The sequence below is a fragment of the Ursus americanus genome, chromosome 15, assembly GCF_024610735.1.
Source record: "Ursus americanus isolate L20-20 chromosome 15, mUrsAme1.1.p, whole genome shotgun sequence".
NCBI lineage: Eukaryota > Metazoa > Chordata > Mammalia > Carnivora > Ursidae > Ursus > Ursus americanus.
Genome location: NC_142141.1, coordinates 15,253,609 through 15,281,465, shown reverse-complemented (window position 1 = coordinate 15,281,465; position 27,857 = coordinate 15,253,609). Strand labels below are relative to the sequence as shown.

General features: G+C 37.2%; 1 protein-coding gene across 4 annotated transcripts in view; it reads right to left on the bottom strand.

The window, feature by feature from the left end:
• GABRB2 (gamma-aminobutyric acid type A receptor subunit beta2) overlaps window positions 1-27,857 on the bottom strand; it is a 236,256-nt gene that overhangs the window by 46,618 nt on the left and 161,781 nt on the right. For all 4 annotated transcript variants that reach the window (XM_045792044.2, XM_045792045.2, XM_045792042.2 and 1 more), the window contains exon 7: window positions 93-230. In XM_045792044.2, the coding sequence (XP_045648000.1) occupies window positions 93-230 (138 nt within the window). The remainder of the gene's footprint in view (window positions 1-92; window positions 231-27,857) is intronic.

Below are 27,857 nucleotides of genomic sequence, written 5' to 3'. Positions count from 1 at the left end.
ATCTTTCCCTGGGACCCAATAGTGATATAAATGAACCCTTTGCAAAACATGCGGAAGCCCCTTTTCCCGTAACCCTCTTCCCTGACACAAACCTGTGGAAAAAACAACCTTCTTGGTGATGAGTTTGTAATCCACGATAGAGAACTGTGGAAGTTCAATCTTTGTCACTCCTGTTACCGCGTTATCATCCCCACGCCAGTAGAACTCAATGTCATCAGTGGTATAGCCATCTGCGAAAGGAAGCACACACACATACACACACATGCAGACACACAAAACAAACAAACAAAACAGAACAGAAAAAAATGCTTGTTTAAAAGACGAACGATGTTCATGATAACGGCCACAGCTAAAGGCTACTATGTGTTAGGTATCCCACTAAGCACCTGAAGTATATCACCCCATTTAGAGTTCCTAACAGTCTCATGAGGAGCATAATTAGGCCCACAGGAGGCTGCAAAGGTTTAGTGAAATTAACAACTTGCAAGTAGGAAGTAGTATATAGTCCGGACTTGCACCTCAGTTCATCTGATTATGAATCTCATTTTCTCAAACACTATCATATTATTACATGACCCTGGATGGTACTCTAAGGGAAGACAACAGCAAAGAAAAATATCATTTATCAGTGCAGTATTGAATGCTATCAACCCCCCCGTATTAAAATTTTTGAATTACAATATATTTGGTTTCAAGTCAGAAGAGTAGTGATTATGAAGAAGTGAGTCATCATTTTTTAAATATTCATAGACATGATGTCCAAACTTGACTTTGCAGATCTAAATTCCAAAAAATAATGCCCACAAATAACCCAAAACAGCAGTAAGTTTAATTGTTTGAAGGAATAAATACAAATGCATTGTGTGTACTATACGTGCACACTGCATTTAGGAGGCATGTTTCCACGTATTCGACAATTACTTATTGAACATGTACTATGTTCATCAGTGTAGTTGCTGGGGATAGAACTCGGCATAATAAAAGCATGCCCTCTGTTATAATGATACTGTCGACCCATGAGACAGAGTAGAATAAGCACACATATCTTAATGATTGAGCATACATATAAATGCAATGAATAAGCACATATTAGATAATAATTATCATAAGGTTTCACTCATTTGTGGAACATAAGGAATAGCAGGGAGATTGATAGAAGAAGGAAGAGAAAAATAAAGGGGGGGTAAACAGAGGGGGAAATGAACCATGAGAGACTATGGACTCTGGGAAACAAACTGAGGGTTTTAGAGGGGAGGGGGGTAGGGGGATGGGTTAGCCCAGTGATGGGTATTAGGGAGGGTATGTATTGCATGGAGCAGTGGGTGTTATACGCAAACAATGAATCATGGAACACTACATCAAAAACTAATGATGTACTGTATGGTGACTAACATATCATAACTAAAAAAAAAAAGATTATAAACAGAACTATACAGGGAAGCACGCAATGAAATCCAGTGAACATTGATATTTCTAACAGTACACCTACCCCAAAGTCCCCCCTGCAAAGCATAAATTATAGTTGTATATCATAGTTATCTCTTCAAAGGACTTTTGCATTTTTACAAGTCTAGGAGGTAGGCAGGACAGATACTGCTCCCCAGTTCAAAGCAAAACAAGACTGCTTAAGTTCTTTGCCTTTTGACATGTGACGAGTTAGTGTAATACAGGACTAGACTATCAATCCTTTCACTCTTAACTCTTATAATTTTCATTAAATCACATTTCTTCCAAAGAGAGCAAGTCAAATCTTCAAAAACGTAGAAATGGATTATTTTTCAAAGAATTACAGTGCTCTTGATTTGAGAATCTACATCAACCATAGCACAGCTAGACAATGTCTTCACTTTTCTAGAAATCTGCATTCCTCTTTACTCATAAGAGCAACCATCTTTATCTGATGCAGAAATACAGATTTTTGGAAGAGTAAATGAGAACTCGAATTTCTGGTTCCATAACTCTAGTCTTTTAGATAATAGCTAGTGATTTTTAAAAGGACTTGTTTACTTGCAAACATCATAAATTATGTTATAATCAAAATTGTGGGGATTTAATAGATTATATACCACCACCATTTTTATTAGCATGATCTCATTTGGAGTCATTCATTTTGTTAGAGAATGTCTTTCTTCATATGAAACTTTGATTTAAAAGCAAATTATTCATAATTTTAAAGGGAAGTCAGGTATAAAGTGAATGGCACAGTAAACAGATTCTTCTCATTCTCCATTAGTCTGTCCCATTAATATTGTCTCTCTAATCCTAAGAACTAAGGGATCTGTCCCAAAGAATAACTGTTCTTTTCTGTGACTGCAACTTTCTTAATATGGCCATGGGAATCTCTACCATCCAGGACTTCATCTCAAACATTACCCATTTCTCATTTTTTTTTGCACACATTTCTCAGTTATGAAATTATTTAGTCAATGACAATCCCACCTTTGATAAAACAGTTTAAAATAATAAAAGAAGGGCAATTCGCTCTTGAATCAAGCTAGCTAGCTAGAAATGCATTGTAAAATTGGATTTGTGGTATATAAACATGAAAGAAAGTATTTATGAAACAAGGAGTCCATAGTTTTCTAGGAAAAAAAAAAAGTGTTGAATGCTGCCATCTTCAAAAGACAATGAGAATGAGTCACCTCTTACATTTTCAATAGAGAACTAAGTCTAAATTAGTGAAGAATGTGTTTCTGGTCCTCCAGCTTCCTTAACTCAGTTTTTACCTCACTTGTCCATCGCTACAAACCCTATCACAGAAGCTCTCTCTAGGCAGAGGCATGGGAATATATGGCACTTCAATACAGTTGTATGGGAGATGCCTAATAATTGTTTAATAGGTAAGAATATTATTATTGAATACAGACTTTCTTCAAAATGCTACCTATTTGACACAGTGTTTGCTAGGTAATACCTAGCAGAGGGGAGGCATTTGGGATATACAGTTGAATTAATACAATAATTATTTAATACATGTGTGGATTTGGGTGATGGTTGCTTATCCACATGCTTGGCATTGTGGAGGTATTCATCATGTTTATACTTCTGTCTCTTGCTCCTACTACAGTACCTGGCACATACTTGTATTAAATAAATATCTTCTGAGTGAATAAAAAAAAGTCACCCAATAATAACATAACCCTTAAGAAAAATCCGAAGGTTCTTTATTATGTATTTATGTGTATGTAGTAGTTCAGCAAGTTGCTTAACCTCTCTCTGGCCTCCATTTTATTCATCTGTAAATTGTAACAACGACAACAGCAACAATAATAAAAGATACTTCAGAGCTGTTTTGCAGGAAAAATGAGTTGTTACTTATAAAATGCTTAGAACACTACCTGGTAGAAAATGCTCAAAAAGGTTAGCTGATACTTTCTTTTCAAATAAAAATTGTTTAAAATGAATTAAAAACTCATATTTAGTTGCATGTCACATTGCTTCTATTTCATGAACACATGAATGCATTTACACAATGAGAAACTTGGGTGTTCAATGACACAGAACCCTCCAATGTGTTTGGAAGTCGAAAGTGAAACATTTGAAGTTTATTTTGATGTCTAGGATTTTGGAATCTGACATAATGGAGCAGCACATTGTAATACTTCTTGGTTACTCCTGATCTTAAAAATCTCAATCTTCTTGACTTCATTTTGGGTTAACCAAGTGTAGAATGTTGCCAATGGAAAGCAAATGTATGCTCTGGCATCACTGATTTCTGAAGATGAAGGACCAGTGATCCATGATAGTGTCAGGGTGGTCAAGTTCACAGGCCAGCTCAATATACTGTGTAGGAGAAACTGAAAGCAGACCTAGTTTTTCTTCTTCTTCCTCTTCCTCCTCTTCCTCTCCCCTTCCTCCTCCTCTTTTGCTGCTTCTTCTTCATCTTCATCTTCTCAGAAGAAATATTTGTCTCTCAAAGTGATTAAAAAAATAAAACATATGCAAATATATATGACCTGACTTTTACAGTTTTCATAATACTAATGAGTGAAAAATAATTAGATATCTTTTCAAAGATATCAGAAGGAGGAGATGCACTGAAGCTTCTTATTAATGTCTTGCAAATTAAATTAATCTTTTATATTTTATTCATGGGATTCCAGAAACTGTCATTAAATTATATTGTATTGTTATCATTAAAAACATAACCCACATAAATTCAGATGGCCTATGAATAAACCAAAATATAAATTCACTGGAATTTACCTGAAGGAATTAAAACTGTATAAAATGTTAAAGTTTTTGATCAGGATGGATAAATATGTAAATTTAAAAATCTATATAAGATATGAATGATAGATATGCTTTCTTTTAAATATTGATAAAAATATATACTATATGAGATCTAAGAAGCAGAAATACCATTTTAAAAACATTCACATAATAACTGAACATGTTCTTACAATTGTGACATTATCTTATTACATAACATGGCAGTTCAGTGTCAGTCTACTTGTCTATTTTGTTATCCACTAAGTAAATACTTCATTTTAGGGGCGCCTGCGTGGCACAGCGGTTAAGCATCTGCCTTCGGCTCAGGGCATGATCCTGGCGTTCTGGGATCGAGCCCCACATCAGGCTCCTCCGCTAAGAGCCTGCTTCTTCCTCTCCTACTCCCCCTGCTTGTGTTCCCTCTCTCGCTGGCTGTCTCTATCTCTGTCGAATAAATAAATAAAATCTTAAAAAAAAAAAATACTTCATTTTAGAAGGATTTTACTGTGTAGGGAATATGAACCTACACTAAGATATTAAACAGTGGGGGCTGGTGAGAACATTTAGAAGAAATGAATGATCAATGCCATCATTTTTTTTTCCTAGTGAGAAATTAAAGTGACTTATTGTTCTCTTATTATTTATTTAAACTTTCTCAATTGGACTGTTAAACATTCTAGGGTAATTATCTATTTTCTGTCTCCCATTGTAGCCAAGTAGCAATAGTAACATTGTAGTTGCTTTATAGATTTTATTTATTTACTTGAGAGAGAGAGACAGCGTGAGTGAGGGTGTGAACACGCACCCACGCACGGGGGTGGAGGGGGCACGGGGAGGGGCAAAGGGAGAGGAATTCTCAAGCAGCCTTGGCTCTGAGCATGGAGTGGAAGGTGGGTCTAGATCTCATGACCCTGAGATCATGACTCTGAGATCATAACCTGAGCCAAAATGGAGAGTAGGAGGCTTAACCCACTGAGTCTCCCAGGCGCCCCAGTAGTTGCTTTAAACTTAACTCTCGATCATCATAACCAATTGGTGATGTTTGAGAATTATGGGCTAGTTATTACTGGGACAAACCACTCTAGTCATGGATGGTTTTGACTTTTTAAGAACTATCTTATTTCAAATTTTCTGCCCTTTTATGTATCTATCACAGCACTTTTTTTAAAAAAAAGTTTTTATTCATCCATTTGAGATACAGCAAGAGTGAGAGCAAGAGCGAGCGAGCGAGAGAGAGCATGAGTGGGGGGGGGGTGGCAGAGGGAGAGGGAGAAGCAGACTCCCCGCTGAGCACAGAGCTCGATCCAGGGCTTGGTCCCAGGACCCCGGGATCACGAACTGAGCAGAAGGCAGACACTCAACTGACTGAGCCACCAAGATGCCCACTATCACAACACTCTAAAAGCTTCTCTGAATTGGACACCTCATTGTATAAATTTTAGCATGTCACTCTCCTATTAGTATTTAAAATTTTATGTGGTTACTGTTATCAGTATATAAGTAACTATAATTTAAAAATTTACATTCTGGGGAACACTAATCCTGTAATGTGCTTCATGCAAAAGAGTTCTACAGTAAATGTATTTAGGAGTCCCTGCATATTTTGGGAAGCCTCTCATAATCACAAACATTAGCACAGTACAGTTTAGGATATTCCTCAATAAAGAATTTGCTTAATATTACTTACCCCTGGCATTTCCCACACCTATTTGACCAGACACATTGATTTTTCAGGATATAAAAAATATTCACACAGTGTAATGATTCCATAAAATGCTGGAACTATTCACACATTTTAGGGTGCTTTAGTTACGTATCTCCCAAAAACCAGGTAAGTAGTTGAGAAGGCATATAGTCCCTTGGAGTCATATCTTATTGTTTGGTGGATTACTTTTTTTTTTTTCCCTCCAGAAGTTTCCAGAAGAGAAGAAAAACATTTGCAATAACAACAAAGATCAAATTGCCTTTTAAAGCAAACAAATATTTCAGTGAAGTAGCATGACCAAATGGGCAACAAGAAGGCAGGCTTTTGTCTCATGACTAACTCAGTGACCAAGATTAGAAATCCATCAGTCCAGAGTCAGAATGGACTGAGCCCCTCCACAGGCTCCTGCATGTCGTGCAAAGGTGCAACACTGAATATGGTCAATGCCAATTAGTTATGGGGATTTTTCAAAAGGGAGAGAGAGAGAAACTCACTTGTCAGCTACAACTCTTTAAATTCAGCAAAGAAAGTCTTCCAAAGACACTCTGAGTGATTGCTCTGACTCCTTAATTGCATCTTATTCTTTACTCTCTTCTTTACATGGACTGCTAGACACAAATGTTCTGCTATCAAATCATTTCTCAGCTGTGAAGCTCAAAATAATCGGCCTAGAGTAGGTCAGACTTGATTACCAAGTGGCATCTTAGTAAGGAACACCAAGTCATGGCCTGGCGTTCAATCCCTACATCAAAGATAACCTATTTTTTTATGTTATTAGCGTTTTCAAATTCAAATCTTTTGTAGAGGATACAAAATTGATCATAATCAAGTAAAATGTCAGATTTTGTGCTCTAAAGATAATTCCCTTTTTTTGGATTTCATTGCAAAACTCAGTATTTGTTGTCTTCGTATGGAAGCAGAGTGCTCTGGTGCACTGCTCCTATAAGTTTAACTCCATGATGTGTTTCTTAAGCTTTCTTATGTTTGCAGAGCTCAAGCAATTAAGCTGATGCTTGAGGTAAGAGAAACCATTAATAATAATAAATAATAAATAATAATAATAGTTATTATTATAACAGAAAAAGTCACAACAACAGTAGCAACTGCCATTACAGAGCCCTTATGTATTGGGCACTGCCTTAAACTCTCTACATGGTTCTGTCTAGAACCACATAAACTAGACTGGGTTATGGTTACCAGGATTCTTCCCCTCTACTCAACCCTGTTTCTTCCTTACGCATGAGCCCTAAGTCCTGAAGTAACATAGAAGAGGCAGAGAACTTTTGGCTGAAAGGACGGGCCAGTACTTCTCCAATGTAACATGCACAGAAATGATATGGAAATCTTATTAAAATGCAAGCGAACTAGGATGAAGTGGGTAGAGCCTGGCATTCTGTAGTTCTCATAAACTTCCAGGCAAGGCAGATGGTATTTACCAAATGCACTCACCTCTGCAGAGCAAGTGATTAGGAGAATGCTGCGGAGTGGATGGCATTTACCTTGCCATGGGAATCAGGCAAGGGATGTCTGGTACCTAGCCTGACCAAGAGACGAACCATGTTTCTTCTGAACCAAGGTCTTATAAGCTCCAAGATTAAAATATTTTCTCCCAGCTCTGTCTCTCTTGTAAGAGACAAGAGGAGATGTTTCTGATGGTGTCTCTATCTAGTTCTAGGTATCTATCTAGTTCTCTTCAATAATCTATGGCCTACAATCACCAATAGCATAGAACAGAGAGATGGAGCCAGGTCTGAACGGTTTCCGCACGTCTGTACTCACATCAGTTTTATTTGAATATTTAGGATGAAGTATAGTCCACTGTGGCATCAGACCTCTGCGTCTTTTGTTTATATTCTTCAGTAGACTGGTCAACAGCCTTCAGGCTTCCCCCCTTCTTTTAGCCTGTGCTACACATGCTGCTGTTATACTTCACTCACAAACAGGCTGATGTGCCATTTCTATGCCTTAAAAAACATATAACAAAATGAAAACAAAAATGTGGGAAAATGTCTTTATGGCCTTCTCAATAGGTCCAGATTTAAAAGCAAATTCTTCGTTCAGGCATTCATAACTCTATATCTACCTCGCGTCTTTCTCTTCCAAAGCTCCCATCTTCCACCCACACTTTTTTGTAATCCTTTGGCTTCCAGGACTTGGTCCAAGCTATTTTAGCTAACTGAAATATTTTCCCCACTCATATCAAATTTATGTACAATTTCAGGGCCCATCTCAACTTCCACCTTTCCCAAGATCCTTCTGTCTTTCCTTCCTCATGTTTCACAGCACTCTGCTTGAATTTCTACTCATAGAGTTGTCACAGCCAGTTTGGCATCAGAAGGTTTGTGGATGTGTTGGTCTCAGCCACTAGACGACCCTGGAGGGTGGAGAACCAAGTCTGATAATTCTCTGTGGCCTGTGTCCTCTTAATAAGGGTCTTAACTAAGGGAAGCACTCACACAAGATTGCTGCACTGAACTGTCAACATACTAACCCTTTGGCTGTGGTTCACCAGATCCCACTCCTGAGAATGGAGTGATGAACAGATGCTACTTGCTGAACTGCAAGGTGGTGGAACTGCAAACCTGAGCATCATTAGTGACTTGGGATGGGAATTCCCATGCGCCAGCCTTAGGGTCCCTAAAAGAATGGCAATGCCATTGGTGCCAGTCACTAAGTTGAAACAAAGGCCATGTGTCAGAAGAAACTTCCTGGTGTTGCTAACTTCCAATATATATTATCATTCTTAGGTGAACAACAGTTTCTTGGAGTGGCCATGGGCCCCTGGTAATGACTTTCTCTGGACTGATAGATTTTGAAAACCAAACTGCCACAATAGCCTCAAGGACAGCCAATACCTACAGCACAAATGGAATAGTGCTCCCTGGTGACAAGGGGCTTTAGTCACATGGAAGAGTTTGTTAGCTCAAGAGAATTAACAAGGCCAATTGAATGGCCTAGGAGATATGCACAGCTGTGCAATAAAACGCTATCAAGTGTTACACCAACCCATCTGCTTTCTCGTAAGGGGCGACAGAGAAAGAGAAGGCCAGCTTGCTGATGGTGGAAGTGGTCTGAGCCTCTCCGTCTTCACCCCTTCTCTCACACACCTTCACTGTAACAGGCCTCAGCTGGGGACTCACACATTCAAGGATATCAGGCGGGAGGTTCTTGCAGAGGAATTTTTAGTCTGAATGGCTGGTCTGTGAAACAGACTGTTAGCACGTGTCTTGTCTAATAAGAAAAAATTTTCATACTGCTTTTATTTTTTTTTAAGATTTTATTTATTTATTTGAGAGAGAGAGATAGCAAGAGAGAACATGAGGTGGAGTGGAGGGGAGCTGGACAGAGAGAAATAATCTCCCCGCTGAGCAGGGAGCCCAATGAGGAGGGGCTCCATAGATCAGGACCCGAGCAGCTCAACTGACTGAGCCACCCAGGCGCTCCTTCGTACTGCTTTTAAACTCCAGATGTGAGCCCCCTTCTTCTATGCTTGCATAATATCCTACAGTAGCACTAAATAAATTTAAATTATCTGGTAAGGGAATCCATACACCATACTCAATTATGAGTTTTCATTTAAACAGTGAGCATATATTTTTCAAATTTGTATCCATAGCTTGGAATGGAAAGGTACTAAATACCAGATTATTAGTACATTTGCCAAAGATGGACCCGAATTGTGTTTGGTGAAGGGCTTATGTGAACAGCAGGAGGGAGGCCTTCGGGGCTCCTGCCTGCCAGCTGCTCTTGCAAACATGGCATTGCTGTTTCGTTTGGGGGAGTCAGAAAGAATTCAATGAGGTGATCTAATGCAAGGGAGTTTTAAAGTTGCGACTAGCTAACATTTTAAAATCGTTTCCTGTGAGATGCCATGTGTTTCACAAGCATGATCTCATTTAATCCTTCTGATGCAAAAACTGTTATCCCCAGTTTCCAGCTGAAGGAATTACAATTTAAAGAGGTTAAGGGACTTGTTCAAATGTCGGAAATGGGAATTGAACTAAATCCCCTTCAACACCAGGGTCCAATTTCTCAGTAACTCTATGTACTACCTCACACTGCTATTCCAAGCCCTGTTTTCAAACTATTCTGTAATATCGCAGAAATACGTCTGTAATCATCCCTCTCACTGTATCAATGCCTTTCTGCAGTGTGATTCTGCAGCTCCTCCCAAGAAGAGGTAGAGTGATTTCCCTACCCCCTGAATCTAAGCTGCCCTTGACACTTACTTTAGTCAAAGAGGTAACATCCAGTCGGTTCTAAGCTGGGGCTAGTGAAGGTTTGGCAGCTCCTCCACCCTCTCTTTTGGAATCTGCTGCCACTCTGTGAAAGGCCTTGCATAGGCCTGTGGAGGAGGAGGGACATGTGGCTACTCGCCCCCCTCACAGCTGTCAGCCAGCTCCAAGCCTGTCGGCATGAGAACCACACATGCATATGTGAGCCTGGCTCAGAGCCTCCCAGCTTACCTGTAGCTTCCTAAGCAATAATAAATGGTTTCTGTTTGAATCCACCAGGTTTAGGGGTAGACTGTAAATTAGTAAAAGCTAATAGAGGACATTCGGTTCTGTAGAAAACAAAAACAAACGTTTTTCTTCATAGAATGGTATATACACCTTCATTTCCATGATAAAATTCATACTCACAAATACTCACATACACTTACATTTCCAATATAAAATTCCAGGATAAAATTCATTCTACAGCATTGCTTCAGAGAATCACCAACTAGTTTATAAATACGATGGGCTCAGCCATATGGCATAACCCAAATCAGGAAACCTACCTAGGTTCCTATCCCAGTGCTGCTACATACAGGCTGTAGAATTTGGGGCAAATCATAGAACTCAGTTTCTATACCTAAGAAATAAAGTTGATCTAAATAACAATCCTCAAATTTTTGGTCTTAGAACCCCTTTATATTCAAAAAATTATTGCAAACTCCCAAAAGCTTTTGTTGATGTGGATTATACCTATTGATATATACTATGTTAGAAATTAAAACAGATATTTAAAACTATTTGTTCATTAATTCATTTAAAGTAATAATAATGATCCTATTTACATGCTAATATAAATGCATTTTTATGAATAGTAGCTATATTTTACAAAACACACACAAAAAAAGACTGGCACTGTTTTGTATTTTTGTAAATTTCTTTAATGGCTGGCTTAACAAAAGACAGCCGGATTCTCATATTTGCTTCTGCATTCAGTGGTTGTGATAATTTGTTTCACGGAGCCTTCGGAAAACATGACTACATTTTGAAATTATGAAAGTGAAAAAAGCAAATAAAGGCTTAGTATTACTATGAAAGGAGCTTTAACCTTGAGGACACTCTGAAAGGGTCTCAGCAACCCCCCAGTGGCCTTGTAGCTCACACTCCGAGTCAATATTTTAGAGGATCTCTAATCCGAAATTTGGTTACATTTAAGGAAAACTGTAAATAATTCATTTTAATTTAAATTGTTAAGATGACCAAAAACTAGTAATTTTGTTTCCTTTATAGTAGGAATAAAAATAAGGGACCTCGAAAAATCATTTTTATTTCTTAGACTGTGTGTGTGTGTGTGTGTGTGTGTGTGTATGAAATTCTTCTTTTTTTTTTTTCAAGATTTTATTTATTTATTTGTCAGAGAGAGAGAGCACAAGCAGGGGGAGCAGCAAACAAAGGGAGAAGCCGACTCCCTGCTGAACAAGGAGCCCGATGTGGGACTTGATCCCAGGACCCTGGGATCATGACCTGAGCCAAAGGCAGATACTTAACTGACTGAGCCCCCCAGGCACCCCTGAAATTCTTGAAATTAAATATAAATCACTTGGTTCTTCAGTGCAGTGAAATACTTGCATTATTATTTTTTTTTAAAGGAAGTTAAATGTATTTTTATACAATTGAAGCTGTTGTCCATCCCTATCAGACTACTGGTTTGGTGGAAGTTGTACATATGTGAATGCAGTGAACTGCCAATTCTCTTTGTTTGGCCTCTAAATACCTATGCAAATTAATTCATATAAACAAGACCCTGAAAGTGAAATCATTAGTGCAGGCCAAGCAGTTAACATTTGGAGCTTCTAACATGGAATAAACATTTTCATCTTAAAAAATAAAGTTATGATGAAAACAGCTAAAGTAATGCCTAAAGCCTTGATCAATGTTGATGCAAATCTGCACTTTTTTAAACTATTGATTATATTTCTGGCTTGAGAATAAAATTATTCCTTAAACATAATTTTTTAAATGCTGACACCAAAGATGAAATATAGGACACGAGGAAGGTGCTTAAAACTAAATAATTATCAAGCTATGACCCAAATTCAGCCAAGCTAAGTGTAGCATCCTTACCTCTCTATAGTTTTGTTTTTCTAATCTGAATAGAAAACTAGCTTGCTATGGTGATTTTAATAAAATGTCCACAAATTTTTTGCTATGACCCACAAATGGTGAAGCTTAATTTCAGTTTCCTGGAGTGTGGGCTATGACCCACAAATGATGAAGCTTAATTTCAGTTTCCTGGAGTGTGGGCTGGATTTAGTGATACAGAATACAGCAGAAGTGATGAGATGTCACTTCTGAGCGTAGGTTTTAAAAAGACTGAGGCTTCTTTTGAATGTACTCCCTTTGTCTCTCTCTCTCTCCTTCACTTCTTCAAGTTCCACTACATTGTAAGCTGCTCTGTGGAGAGACCGACATGGTGAGGAACAAAGCTAGGCCTCCAGGTGACTGAGAAACTGAGGCCCTCAGTCTAACAGGAACACTGTGAGGAACCGAGACCTGCCACAACTCAGTGAGTGAGCTTAAAAAAAATGGGTCCTGGGGTGCCTGTGTAGCGCAGTCATTAAGCATCTGCCTTCGGCTCAGGGCGTGATCCCGGCGTTCTGGGATTGAGTCCCACATCGGGCTCCTCTGCTGGGAGCCTGCTTCTTCCTCTCCCATTCCCCTGCTGTGTTCCCTCTCTTGCTGGCTGTCTCTCTGTCACATAAATAAATAAAATCTTTAAAAAAAAAAAAGGGTCCTTGCCCAGCTGAGCCTTCAGATGAGACCACAGCCCTGACCAACATGTTTGACCCACCTCATGAGAAATCCTGGACCAGAATCACCTAGCTAACCGACTTGTGATTTCTGACCCTCAGAAACTATGAGATAATAAATGTCTACTCTTTTAAGGTATTAAGCTTTAGGGTAGTTTGTTACCCAACAATAAATAATATCAGGTAAATCATTTTAATGTCTATTTTCAGTAAATTATGGGCATGATCTTTAGTATGTGATAGAGTAATATTCCTTCTCTTGGAGAGTCTGAATAGAGTAGCAAAGGAAGGGAGCTGATTTATTGGCTGTCTCATCCTACCAGTACCTGGTTTAAAACATTCAGCAGTCAAATAAGGGCTAAGATTCTCAAATGCTTCAGGGGTCAAACAAAATGGGTAATGTATAAGTCCTGAGAACAGTGCTGAGCTGGAGGATGTGCTCCTGTACCTGAAATAATTCAAGTATTAATGCCAGAAACAGTGACATTGTGCTGGCAAACAAACAAACAAAGTATATTCTGAATAAAGCTGTCACCTGAATCTATGAGTTTCCATCCTAAAAAATCACAGAAGCACATTTCCATGCTTGTACAGTGACCCAGTGGTCACCTCTGCTACCAGTTTGCTTTCTAAATTGGGTTAAACCAATTTGTTTGGAAATGTGGAAGCCCCTTTCTTCCACCATTGGTTATTAACAGACTCGGGAGCTGTGTGCCTCTCCTAACATAACAGTAATTAGGTCAGTGATTTCAAACCAATAAACACCAAAAGCAAACATAATTTTCAAGATGGTGAGGTGTTTAGGTGATTTGTGCAAGCTGTTTCCAGCCTCCAGAATTGCAGCTCGAGCATTTGTACTTTGAATATTTGCAACCCAGCTTGTTTAAGGCAAGTTGCCCAAATGTCTAAACACAACTAAGGTAATATCTTTGATTTGGCAGCAGGTAAGTCCAGTGTACATGATACCTTGTACTAATCCTACCAATCCAAATCAACTTTTTTATTAGTACTTTTTCTATATAGAACTTGGATATTTTTTAGCATGTGACATTAAAGCAAACTATCCAAAAAGATTTCATAAAGCAAAACAAAAAGAAACCAAACTACTAAAATCTATTTCCTTAGTTCCTAAGGATTGTGCAATTGAAGATAATAGGGCAATTTTCTGACTGGAGGAAAAACTCAATTGATTTTCAAATTCAAGGGGCACTTTTCTCCAAACCACATTATCTTTATAGAACTATGGTTTTACAGTACAAATGGTTTCCTTGATGAGGGAGAAAATAAAGAACAAATATTACCAACATAGCAAATTGGCATTTAATATAACAGCGCTAGGACTTAAAGAGTGATTCACCTCAGCAGTATCCTCAAATTTTAGTGAGCCAACAATCACCTCCAGGACCTGTTAAACATGCCTATTCCTGGGCCATACCTATAGAGTCTAATTGTGTAGGCTAACTGTATAAGTACATTAATAAATGTACCAGCAGATTCTGATGCACGAACTATAGGGTTTGAAAAATTCCTTAAACATTCAGGAATGTTCTAAGACATAATATGTTTATATGTTCTTAGATGTAGGATATCCTGGAAGCTAGGGACTCTGTAATCTTGGAGTCTATGTATGAGATAATGAAACTCTCCTCTGGCTTACAGGGGATATATCTGCAAATCTGTTATTTCCATATGTCCAAAATAAAACTCTAGCTGTGGGCTCTACCTGCAAAATATATTCACTGAATTCTCTCCATCTCCCAGTACTGGTGTCATAGACTATGACTACATCATCTCATGCCTGCAAAACTGCTATCACCACCTAACTGGTTTCCCAGGTTCCATCTGTATTCCCCTACAATATATAGTAGGCAGTGAGCTTTAAAAGAATAACCTGACGATGTCAGTCTGCTCAAAATCTTCTAGGGTACTTCTCATTTTACCTTATAAATAAAACAACAACCCCCCTCACATGATCGGACTCTAGTCTTGCCTATCTCTTTGAAGTCAACTTCTACTTTTACCTTGGTCTTTCAGCTAGACTATACTGGACTACTCTGCTCTTTAAACACAGGAAGCTTCTTCCTGGTCTTGAGGCCTTAGCACTTGCCTTGCACGCCCTTTAGGTAGCTTTTCACGGGGATGTTTCTTATTCCTCATTCAGATTTCAGCTTCAATGACCTCCAAATGAAGGTTGGCCTCTCTATCTTATTCTGAGCCATCACCTTGATTCCCCAAAATAGTTGTTCTCTACATTTTTACCTTGTTTAATTTTTTTATACTTGATCATCGAGGAATGAGTCTCTATTGTCTGTCTCTCTGTACTATGATGTGCATTCCTATAGGGCAGGAATGTATCTATTTTGTTCACTGCGGTATAAAAACATCTAAGATATTGCTTGGTATATGGTAGGTGCTAAATAAATGTTTTTGAACAAATAAGTAAACTCTGTTGATTAACTTCTATATAACAGATAACATTGGTCTCATCATCTGCATATATTAAAAATAAACCAAAAAGATCTTCAGTAGGTATATAGTTTAAGATCTAACAGATTAAGAACTGGCTTTTAAAAAGAAGTATTGGGCTGAAATCACAACAAACATATATAAATACACAGGTTGGAAGATATCTATTTACATGGAAGCTTTGCCATTTTTTAATATGCACAAGAGCATTTGAAATCTTATTTATTACTCATATTACAAAGGAATTAGGTCTTCTTGGTTCCTGCTTTATGGAATGATGATACTTTTATAAAGTGTCTTATTGATATCATAAAAGTATGTTCCTCAAAATAGACTTCTGTTATTAATTTGTTGACATGCTACTTTAGTTCCTATTCCTTATTCTGTTGTCAACTCAGTTTCTCCAAAATACAAGGCCCACTGGTGGATATATGGTTTTAACGAATACAAGGGGCAAGAATGAAGTAAGTAAAATTTAAAACCAGAGTTTAGAGCCAAACACACACACAAAAATAGGATCAGGTGAAGACAAAGGAAGATTGATGGTTTGCTACACTTTTTCAAATTTGCAAGCCTACCTAAATTTAAGCAAATAGATGGCTGAAGAGACCAAATGGACATCGTATTTTAAGATTTGTCATAACAAAAAACCTCCAGGGAATTTTACGACTTTCTAAAAATTGTAATGTGATCTAGAAGAGCTTATATAATCTGAATCCGGCTCATATCTATCTTCACAATTTATGCTAGAGATATGGCACATTAAAGAGAATAACTATAGTACATAAATTAAGGGTTCGCTGCCCACCAAAAGCCAAACATCAGTTGACACTTCTCCTCTCCACAGCTCCTGCTGAACCTCGACTGTACCCTCATTGTAGCCATGGCTGGTTATACCTGAAGGATGTCTACTTTATGCTGGCTTAAGCATATTCCATTGCTAAGAATATGGAATCCAAATATTGAGAGATTGAATCAGTATATTTACCAGTGAAATATGAAAAGGTAATGATTTAGAAAGGGAGGGGAGGATAGGAACAAAGGAGTCATAACCGGCTATAAGAAAGTGGAGGAAGTCAGTATGCAGAGAATGAACAATGAGGCACAGATACCATGGGATAAGTGACGTGGGGATCCTGAGAAAATCAGAGAGAGGCAGAGAGACACATGGACACAGAGGTATTCTAGTTCTCAAAGCCTAAACAATATCTTGAAGTTCTGGATATTCCCAAGTAATCTTGAACATTCTTTTCTGAGATGTCTCTGAGATTGCTTGTTGTATTCTTATTCAATACATATTTATTGAATGCCAACTATGTGTAAGCATGGTTCTCAGCACTTATGGCACATTGGTAGAAGAAAAAATTTAAAAACCCAGCTGCCCTTACTGAGAATGTATTCAAGCAGGGGGAGATGGATGATAGTGGGCATAATGAACAGGTGAATTATACAGTATATTAGAAAGTGATATAATTTATGTTGACTATGGACAAATAAAAAAGTAGAACAAGGTAGAGTCTTGGGAGGGCACTTAGGTTGCAATTTTAAAGAGGGTAGTTAGTGCAGGCCTCACTGGAAAGCTGAAGATAAGCAAAGACTTAGCCATAGGCCTATTGGTGGAAGAGTATTTCAGATAGAGAAAACAGATAGCTCAAAGGCCCAAAGCTGGGATGATACATGATGCACCGGAAGGAGAGTAAGAAATCCAGTGCAGGTAGAACAGAATGAGCAAGGTGAATGAACAGGAGATGAGGTCAGAGAGGCACTGGGGAAGGGGGTCTTATAATATAGAATCATGTGAGCTACTATTTGGAGTTTGGTTTCAAACTCTGAGTGAGGGCTTCAATGAAGCAAGAACATGACAAGATCTGGCATATGTATTAAAAAGATTATCCTAGCTTCTATGTAGAGAATGATCGATATGGAGTTACATAAAGTTTGAAGAAGGGAAACCAGTCAGAAGACTCTTGTAGTAATTCAAGTAAGAGATAATGAATGGTACCTTACGGCACAGTAGAAGCAAAAGAAGTGGTGAGAAGTGCTGAAATTTTAGAAATATTTTGTAGTCCCAGCTAATAGGATTTTATGTAAGATGTGAAAAAAAGAGAGTGGACAGTTATACCCCCAAGGTTTCTGTCCTGAGCAAATGGAAAGATGGAGTTGACATTAAATGAGATAAGAAGGGCTGCACATATTACAGATTTTGAAGAGAAGAAAAGGAGTTCCATTTTGGGCATACAATTGAATATATAAAGTCTGGGAACGAGGTTTGTTTGGGAGAGAAGTCTGAATTAGAGACAAATATTTGGGTGCAATCAGCATACTGATGATAAGTAAAGGAATGCAACCTTATGAGACAGCCCAAAGAAGTGAACGTAGATTAGAAAGAACTCCAAGAAGTGAATCTTGGTGTACTCTTTTATTAAGAACCCAGGATGAAGAGAAAGAAACCACAAAGAGATTGAGAAAAAAAGATCAGAAGTAAAAAGATAGCCTAGTGAGAGTACAGTCAATGAAATCAGGGGAGGAAAATATATTAAGTAGAAGGGAGTAATCAACAGTATCAAACAATCCCGGTGTAACAGGTTGTGGAAACTGTACAAGATGAAAGCTGAGGAATGTCCATTTGAGGCTAACAATGTGAAGAGCATTGTCAACCATGACAAATGCAGTTTTTTTTTTTTAAAGATTTTATTTATTTATTTATTCGACAGAGATAGAGACAGCCAGCGAGAGAGGGAACACAAACAGGGGGAGTGGGAGAGGAAGAAGCAGGCTCACAGCGGAGGAGCCTGATGTGGGGCTCGATCCCATAACGCTAGGATCACGTCCTGAGCCGAAGGCAGACGCTTAACCGCTGTGCCACCCAGGCGCCCCGACAAATGCAGTTTTGGTGGCATGGTGGAAGAGAAAGGCATACTGAAATGGTTTCATGATAACATGAGAAAATATACTACTAAAGGAATTTTGCTACAAAAGGGAAAAAAGAAGTGGCATGGTAGCTAGCATGGTAGAAGAGAAAGGCATACTGAAATGGTTTCATGATAACATGAGAAAATATACTACTAAAGGAATTTTGCTACAAAAGGGAAAAAAGAAGTGGCATGGTAGCTAGCAGGGTTTGTTGGGAAGAAGGAAGATGAAATTTTTTAAAGTTGGAAGAAATAACAACAGCATATTTATAATACTGATGGGAGTGATCAATAGAGAACTAAATATTAATGATACAGGAAAGAGAGGGTAGATTGCTAGAATCATCTTCTTAAGTGGGCAAGATGAAATTATATTTAGGTGGAAGCATGATAACCACAGGGGCAAGGCAGATGTGTGGGCATGGATGCTGGTAGGTGGATCTGTAGTGGTGGGGATATTCTGAGTTCTTTTATAATGATTCAGTTTCCTAGTGAGGTAGGAAGCAAAGTCATTAGCTGAGAGTAAGAATGCGGCAGGAGGTGTCAAGAAAGTAAGAAGAGAGGAAAGAAGACATGAAGCAGTCATTTAGGAGAGGAGAAGAATGAATGGACCAGAACAGTATATTATTAAAGTTTGAAGTCTGTGGTCATGAATTTAAAGGTCCTTTACCTGAGCTAGTGTAAGTGGACTTTTTCTTTGTATCCAAAAAGCCTTGACCAGAATATAGAATTACATTGAAGCAGTTTTGCCTCCTGGGAAATCTGTGGGTGGCAGTTTTTTTATTTTGATGTTTTAGTAATGAAAATCTAGGGCATCATTATGCTTTTTTTTTTTTTTTTTTTTTGCACTGGAAAGGGAAAAAAGCCTAACTCATCTAAGCATCTTAGCATCTAAAAATACTTAGTCCAAACTGTTAAGGACTCATAAGTTAGATGTATTAGAAAAAAAATACATGTATTCAATATTCAATAACAATTTTTGAAATATTTGCTACTTTGTCTCCCCAATGTAATTTTCTAGTCTTTCGCTATTAGGCAGTGCTGACAATATAGTGCATAGTTTTAGGATCTCTGCATAACAACACTGATAAGCTTTTATAAACATCAAATTTGTTTCATTGTTTTAAATAGCGCTGTAGTTTGGTTTGAAATAAAATATTCTTCTAGAGTTCAAGGTTGCTTATTGTTTTCCCCAAATTTGTATGTTGAAACCTAATCTCTAATGTGATGGTGTTTGGAGGTGGGGCCTTTGGGAGGTGATTAGCTCATGGAGGCAGAGCCCTCATGACTGAGATTCATGCCCTCTTAAGAGACCAGAGAGCTCCCTTGCCTCTTCTACCATGTGAGAACACAGCGAGACTACTATGAACTATATATGAACCAGAAAGTGGGCTGTCACCAGACACTAAATCTGCTGGTGCCTCCAACTTGGACTTCCAGCCTCCAGAGCCATGAAAAATAGAAGTCTGTTGTTTACAAGCCACACAATCTGTAGTATTCTGTTATAGCAGCCTGAAGGGACTAAGACACATGCTACACACACACACACACACACACACACACACACACAGAGCATTTCCGAAGACACATGATTTCTCTCAGGGTATAAGGGTGGCAACAGGATAGATATGCCTCTACTAAAATTTTGATGACAACAGTGGTAACTGATAGCAGTGTATTTATTGACATATTACCATCTGCCAAACACTATGGAATGCTTTCAATTACCTCTTAATACTTATGATAATCCTATGAATGGGTTATTTTTGCTCCCATTTTGGTTTATAATCAATCAGAAATGTTGAGAATAGGGATTTTCATTATGGTAGAAAAGAGGTACAGATGAAAGAACACTGACCTGAATCTGCAGGGATTCATGCTGTATTTTATCTTTAAGAAAGTTAAAAAAAAAAAAAAAGAATATTTATTTCTTAGATTTGTTAACAGTGAAGGCCTCAGAAATGACCCACCCTGCAGCACTGAGCACCTCTGTTGCCCACACTATAGCTTCTAACTATCGTTTCTCATGAAGAAACCACAGCTATTCAGAGGAATAGCTGATTCCCAATGGCACGAAATGTACAAGATGAGCCTAGACAATCTTGTCATATTAGAAAGCAAGGAAGGAACCAATGAAGGACCCAAACAAACCAAACTGGAGTATATCAAAAAGGCTCAAGTGTCAATTTAAAGAGGCTCCCATTGGCAAAAAGAATGAGATGATTTGAACGTCAACTAAGAGGGTATCTGCAAAGGATCAAAATACTTGTAATATGTTAAATCTCTGAGTTGTTCACACACACACACACACACACACACACACACACACACACACACACACAAGCCCTTCAAGTAGTCAACACTGGAGGTTATTAGGGAGTCAACTCATCTTGAAAACTAGTAAATAAAGAAGAAAAACAACATTTATTCTGCCTTTTCTATTCTCAAGGTAACCAAATAGTTAAAGGGATTATTTTTCTATAGAAATATTCCAGCTAATAAGTTAAAATAAAACAATGGTAGAAGAATATGACCATTCTTCTAGTTTTAACGAAGTATAATTTAGGCTGCTAACATCACAAATAGTCACCCAAATGTTATATATCTCCTGACAGACAATTTTCACTATGAAGTATTTTGCCAAAAAACACAATACACTGAATTTGATTAAGCCTTAGATCTAATTAAAACAAACTATGGGAAATAGAAAAAAGATAATAGATAAGAATATGTTAAGACACTATAATAATGCAATCAGCAATCTTAGACTATGGGAAACTCTGAAGGAAATATAACTGTTTTTTCAATAAAAATTATAAGCAAAAAAAAAAAGAAGGTGGCAAGAAATTATAGGTTAAAAGTTAAGAGACTGAAACAATGAAAACTGTATGGGCCTCATATGGATCTAGACTTGAACAAATCGTTTAAAAAAGAAATAAATATATTTGAATACTGAATTTTTGACATGAAGAAATTGTTGTAAATTGTTAGGTATAACAAATAATGGTATTCATTTATGTTTTAAAAATAGTCCTTATCTTTGGTGTTACCACCGAAACATGTATTGTTTCTATAGCATATAAAGCTTTGAACTATTAGGTAATCTTTCCTCCTTTCTATGGAAAGCGACAAACTATATTTCCAAATAAGACCAGATGGAATATAAGTAAAAGCTAGGTTCTTGGAATCGTCTTGCCTTATTTATAAATGGTCTATGACTTGTTTATTTGTTCTTTTTGTTTTGTTTTGTTTTAGTAAGTTGAAGGAGAATAATGTTATACTATTTTAGTAATACTCATTTTTCTCTGCTTCACATTTTATTCAGGTTAATTCAATTGATAAAAATCACATACTTAAAAATATATACAATGCATTAAACATTCATTTTGTATGTAATCGTGGGATGACATTTATCCAGTTACATTATTTATAGTGCACACCACTTCAGTTTTCATGTATGTATACTAGTAGGAAATACACAAAAACAATGATTCTTTTATGATTATCTGCATACATATAAATCTAAATAGGAAAATCCATGTGTATATATAAAAATATATATACATGTATTATTGATAATTTTATTTTTAAGTATCTGTAAGGCTTTTCTCAAAACTTATGTGCTAAAGTAAAATAATTGGGACATTATGATAACTAAATATGAGACTTTGTATGACATAAGTTTCGGTTTATTTTCTTCTTTGTTTTGTTCATCATATTATCCCAATTGCTGGAATGGTACCTGGGACATAATAGGTACTCAATAAAAACAGAATGAATGGCACTGAATTCTCTATGCTGAATTTAGAAATGGTGACATTCCAAAATATTTATATACAGAGTGAATGTTTAAATATAAAATTTTGGATATAAAAGGACCTTGAAATTTATCTTCTCCATCTACCTGCTTCACATTTGGTTATACTTTCCTATGTATAGATACACTTACAGAATACCTTAAGATGAGTGAAAATTAATTTTTGACACACATTTGCCTTAAATATTTATATTAGATCCTGCTGGCTAGACTGATAATAAGGCACTTAACTTCTTACCCTACAGGAAAAAAAAAAGCTATGTTTTATGTGTTTCTTCCTTTAATACAATTCCCAAGTTTGATAGTAAAAGTGTAGTAAATCTATTAAGAAATACCATTCTGCTTAATGTTTAAAATCCTATAAAGAACATTTATTCTATAGGATAAAGTGACTTAACCAGAACAATTTAATAACTATTTTTTAAAGATGCTTTGATCACAAAACCTTCTTTATTGGAAGATGGTTTCACAATCCACTGTTATTCCCATGGATTTCTTCAGGTCTGTAGTAGTTATCACAAATGTATACTTTTTCAGATCAAGAAGGGTTTAGACATGTTAAGACAAATTACTGATACTAAGTAAAGCTCAGAGCGATAGCTAAAGGGAAGCTATGTGTTAAGGAGAGTTAGTAGGAAGTATAAGCCAATGCTCTTGACCACAGATGTAGGATTAGAAAGCCAAGGTTCATTTCATATCCCCAGCATTGCCTGGTTCTAAAATACACATTACTTATATGGGGAAAAAATGTCAGAGTCAACAAGTGTTTTTCTCACATATTAAGCTTTTCAGGACCTGATTAAATGGCTTCTACAGGAAGACTTGATCTCTCTAGCCCATATTAAATTCCCCTATCCCAAATAACTTGAAAATAAAATCTGACATTTTTATAAAGTATTTTAATTTGTTTGACAATCGCTTCATGCCCTGTTTGGCTTATTTTCTGAAATACATTTTAATATGGTAGTGTTATGTGACTGAATCACTCATAATACAGGTAATATGACCTCGTTAATCCAATACTTCACTGTTGCGGCCGCTACCATCATGTTTTAATAACCCAGAGGCATTTTTAATAACCAGGCATTTTTATGCACATTAAAAATGCCCAATTTTACAGCTGAAGAATTAGGGATACAGAGAGGTTAAGATATCTGCTCTAATCAACTAGTAAGTAGTAGAACCAGGATTCTATCCTTTGCTTGTCCATCTCCAAAGTGTTTTCTTTTTCATTGTGCTTTGGGGCTTATCTTTTTCCTCTTGTTTAAGTAAGATGCACATGAGCCTCTGAGATAGCAAAGTAATGAAGATATTGAGGATTAATGATATTGTTTTATTTTTTTCTTGTGGCAAGGTAGGATTTGTGAATGACTCTTCTTTCTGTCTCTGAAATCTGACCATGTTACAAAACTTGGGACTCTCCTTAGAGCTGGAGTTATGCTTAGGGGGGCCTTTTGCCTGCACCTGGCAGATATCAGGTGCTTCAGGTGTCCAATGAGTTGGCCTTAAAAGTTCTCAATTTATCTAGAATGAATTCCGTAAAGCCAGCTAAGCTGGCACTTTTATGTCAGGGAGCGTTTTGTTCTGCCCAATTCCCCAGAGACTCAATGTTATAAAAAGTAACCTAGATTCTAAAGAATACAATAAACCATTTTGGAAGGAAATGACAGTCATAGAAAGGGAACCTCTTTCAAAACTGCATTTAAAATGAAAAATATGACTGGCACAGTTAGCTCCAAGGCAGAATGCTGCTGATGAAGCAATAACCAAAGAATATCTATTATCTCTCCATCATCCAAGGGTTTCTATGTTTCCATTGCTCTTAGCTATGAAATAGGCAAGTGATTGTTCTCCACATTTGGATTCTTGAATCTCATTCAAGTAAATGTGCACAAAGGACTATAAATTTAGAACCAATCATTTGACATTATCTGAGCAAAATCAGCAGAGATCTAATTTAACCAAAGAAAAATTTCTATTCAAACGCCAGTCATTTGGGTACCTTCAGAGCAGGAACAACATTCATTATTGTCCTACTTAGCCCATGGTAAGTGATCAGTTAATTCTTAACTGAAAGAATGTATGCATACATAGATGAATGAATGGTGCCCCACTTTTAATAGAAAAATCGGGGCATGGTTACTAGGACAAAATGGTCATTATCCACTCTGCTGTTGATAAAGATTACCAAAATATTGTTTGAAGTACCCTCTTCGAAATTCAGACATTGCTCTAAGATATGTTCAACTGATCAGGGGAAAAAAATCTATGAAAAATGATAAACACATTTTCTAATGCATTAATCTTTCAAGAATCTGATTAGGAATCTCTTGATAGCAGAAGTCCATATTAAGTTCTCTATTCTTGAATTTTTTAACCTCATGATGTAGGATATTTATAAATTTCAAATTGTAAGCATGAGTGAAATTTTTTGTAGATGAATTTAAAAACAGACTTAACCGCTATAACTGAATTCACACACATGGGGTTGTTGTGAAGACATAATGAGATCATCCATATGAAGACGATTGGCATGAGGTCTGGCACGTGTTAAGAGCTTAATCAATGTTAGATACTATTTTTGTTGTTGAAAATTCAACCAAAATGTTAAAAATAACCAACCACATATTTAGAGTTTGCTGAAATACTATGAGCTAACTTTTTTTTTTTTTTCTTTCCGAAAGCAGTGACTAGGAATTATCATCTTATTGCAGTCTTCTCCAATTAATACATTGGAATTTCTGGTTTATTTGTTGCATTTAATTCAATCCCACCCCTGCCCCAGTTCCTACTTACAGCACAATTCATATGTACAGAAGAATTTATGATAGGTGGCATCTTTCTCAGATGCATTATTTAAAGCCTAATTATCCCCTATCTTCAAAACATCCCAAGAAATGTCATTTGAGTGTCAGAAAATGTTACAGCATGTTTCAAAGTTCAGTGGGATTCACATATACATTCAAAGACCAAGTTTAGCTTCAAAACATTAACACCAGGAAATAACAGAATTTCACAGGATTAAATGTCTCCACCAAGGATAAGGAGGCATTTTAATGGGAAATTTTCAAGATTCATCTGGAATGAAACTTCATAGTCCATCTGTAGTCAGGCAACTCAGCAGAGACTCATTTCACTGCACACAGTGTACCTGAGGCAGAAATCCCAAATCTACTGTCTAATGTACATGGGGAAGTCTAAGCTCCCTGTCTCCAAATTGTGTTTTAATTTTGTGACCTCATTTCATACAAATATCCTGTTTAATTTATGACCTGATTTTCACATGCACAAGCTTCCCCACACGTATTTCATCTCCTAAAATATTTAAAAGACAAAATACAGAGGAAAAGAAAATAATATTTGGAAAGGGAGAAAAATTAGGCCAACTTTTCCACAAAGTACTAATACTTTCATGGAATGAACTGCAGGAAAGTCAGTTAAAGTGACAGCGAATGGCTACTTATAGGCCAGTGATTTGGTTAGAGACCTCTGTGCCACTGTGTTGAGCATTACCGGTTAGGGGATGGGATGACAAATGCAGTATATGCCTACGGTGCCCAAAGCATCTGCCCTTATAGAATTGGGGAAGTAATTTCTTTATTTGACTCAGATTTGGGAAACAGGTATATCACCTCACGTCCAACTGCTGATCAAGCCTGTGGCTTTAGACAAGCCACAGTCTCTCTTAGATAGCCCTTCCTCGTAAATGAAACGGGGATCATACTACTCTCCTCACTTCACAAGGTTACTACAAATCTTAGATGAGAAGATGCAAGTGAAATAGAAAAGCATTAGTATCACCATGGCTTGCATGAAGTAAGTGAAATGAGTTGTTTTTTGAATGAATAAACTGCCAGACTGCAGAGAAAGCAGTCCGCTCCACAGTCTCCAAAACCCTTCTCCAGTACTAACACTTCTGTTAACTAAGCTGCTTTTATTTCTTAAAGTTTACGGATACTTTTCTAACTGTGTTTTATTTCCTACTCCTCCTGAACTTCCTAATCTACCAGTTCAATTTTTTCTTGCCTGCATCAGAGTTGCCTTGACTGTGCTGATAAAGTTAATTCTCAATCCTGTGTCATAACCAGTGTCTGAAAGCCATCCTGCACAGCTCATACGTAAATTACCCACATGCAATAATGACCTTGTCACTTCCTATTTGAAAGCCTTTGATGGGTTGTCCATCCCTTATTGGACAAATCTCAAGTTATTTTATTTTATTTTTTAGAGAGGAGGGGCAGAGGGAGAAAGAAAGAGAGAATCTTAGGCAGGCTCCACACCCAGCACAGGGCCCGATGCAGGGCTCCATCTCATAACCTTCAGATCATGACCTGAGCCGAAATCAAGAGTTGGATGCTTAACTGACTGAGCCACCCAGGCACCCTCAAATAATTTTTTAATCAAAATTGGACACTTAAGATCTTGAGTGCTGGAAGAGCAATTCTCTTTTGATATTGTTGGCCATGGAAATTATCTTATGTTCTTGAGCAGCAAGGTATAAAGGAAAGCATGATTTTAGAAAGATCTAACAATATGTTAGAAATGACGGTGGAAAACAGAAAAACCTAAAAGCAGGGAGCTGTCGTGTCAGAAACGGCCAACCATGGATCTTCAGATCCAGCTTGGCCTGCAGATATTACTTATGGCTAACACTTAAGAAATGGGAGATTTCTAATTTCTCTTGGGGGGATAAAAAAAACCCTCTCTGGCAATGTTCTGAAGTTGAGTAGAAGCTGCCGTTACAGATGTTGCATACTTTTCCCACCTGGTCTGACTGACTTATTTATACATTCAACCTTGTTTTAGGGGAGGCATTTCACATTTCGGTGTCTGTATAAGCAGCTCTAGTGATCCAAAAGAGACATGATAAAGGGTTAGACTAGAGAAGTATCTGTGGAGAGGGGCAAGAGAAGAAGCTAAGACACATTTCGATGGAGGACTTGTAGAACCTATTAGAGACTAAGTGGAAAGAGTGAGGCATCATTTTGGTTATGTCTTTCAAGTTCCAGAATGGATAGAGGGTTGTTTATTCCATCTCTTCTTGTGGTAAAATTTTCATGTTTAGAAATGTGTTTGAAAGTAAAATGTAGGGCCTGTATAGCCACTTTTATTTTTAATGACAGAATCAGTGTCCTCAGATCTCTTTTCTAGAAAACGCAGAAATCACCACAATTATAAACATTAACAACTAAATAATGCCTATGGGGCCTGGTGAACCAGCAGGTCTACATTGGACAGCTTCTAACCCTGGGGATGCCTGCCTTCAGATTTCTTTAGGTTTTATTATTAGAAGAACTTGCCTAAGAAAATCTGATAAAATTCCCAGTTTCTCTTGTGTGGCTGTGAACATATTAGCATACCTAAATCTATGCTGCGAAATAGATATCCTGCAGGGAAACTGGCAGCTCCTGCTGAGAGACCATTGAATTGTTCTCAACTAAGGTGTTTTAAGAGCAACATTTTTTTCCTAAAAATAATATCTTAAATAGCAATTCTATTTTTAAACAATGCAGATAAGAATATGCATTGAAATACGCATGGATAGTGCAGATTTCTGATACACATGAGTGAAAACCTCCCCTTCTCTTATAAAGATAACATTTATATGAGACTGATTTGAACTTTTCCTTTAAACTGGAAAGAATAAATGATTGAGTCTGATCACTGAAATAACATGAAATAAAAACCTAATTTATGATGGGGGAAAATGAGATTTCT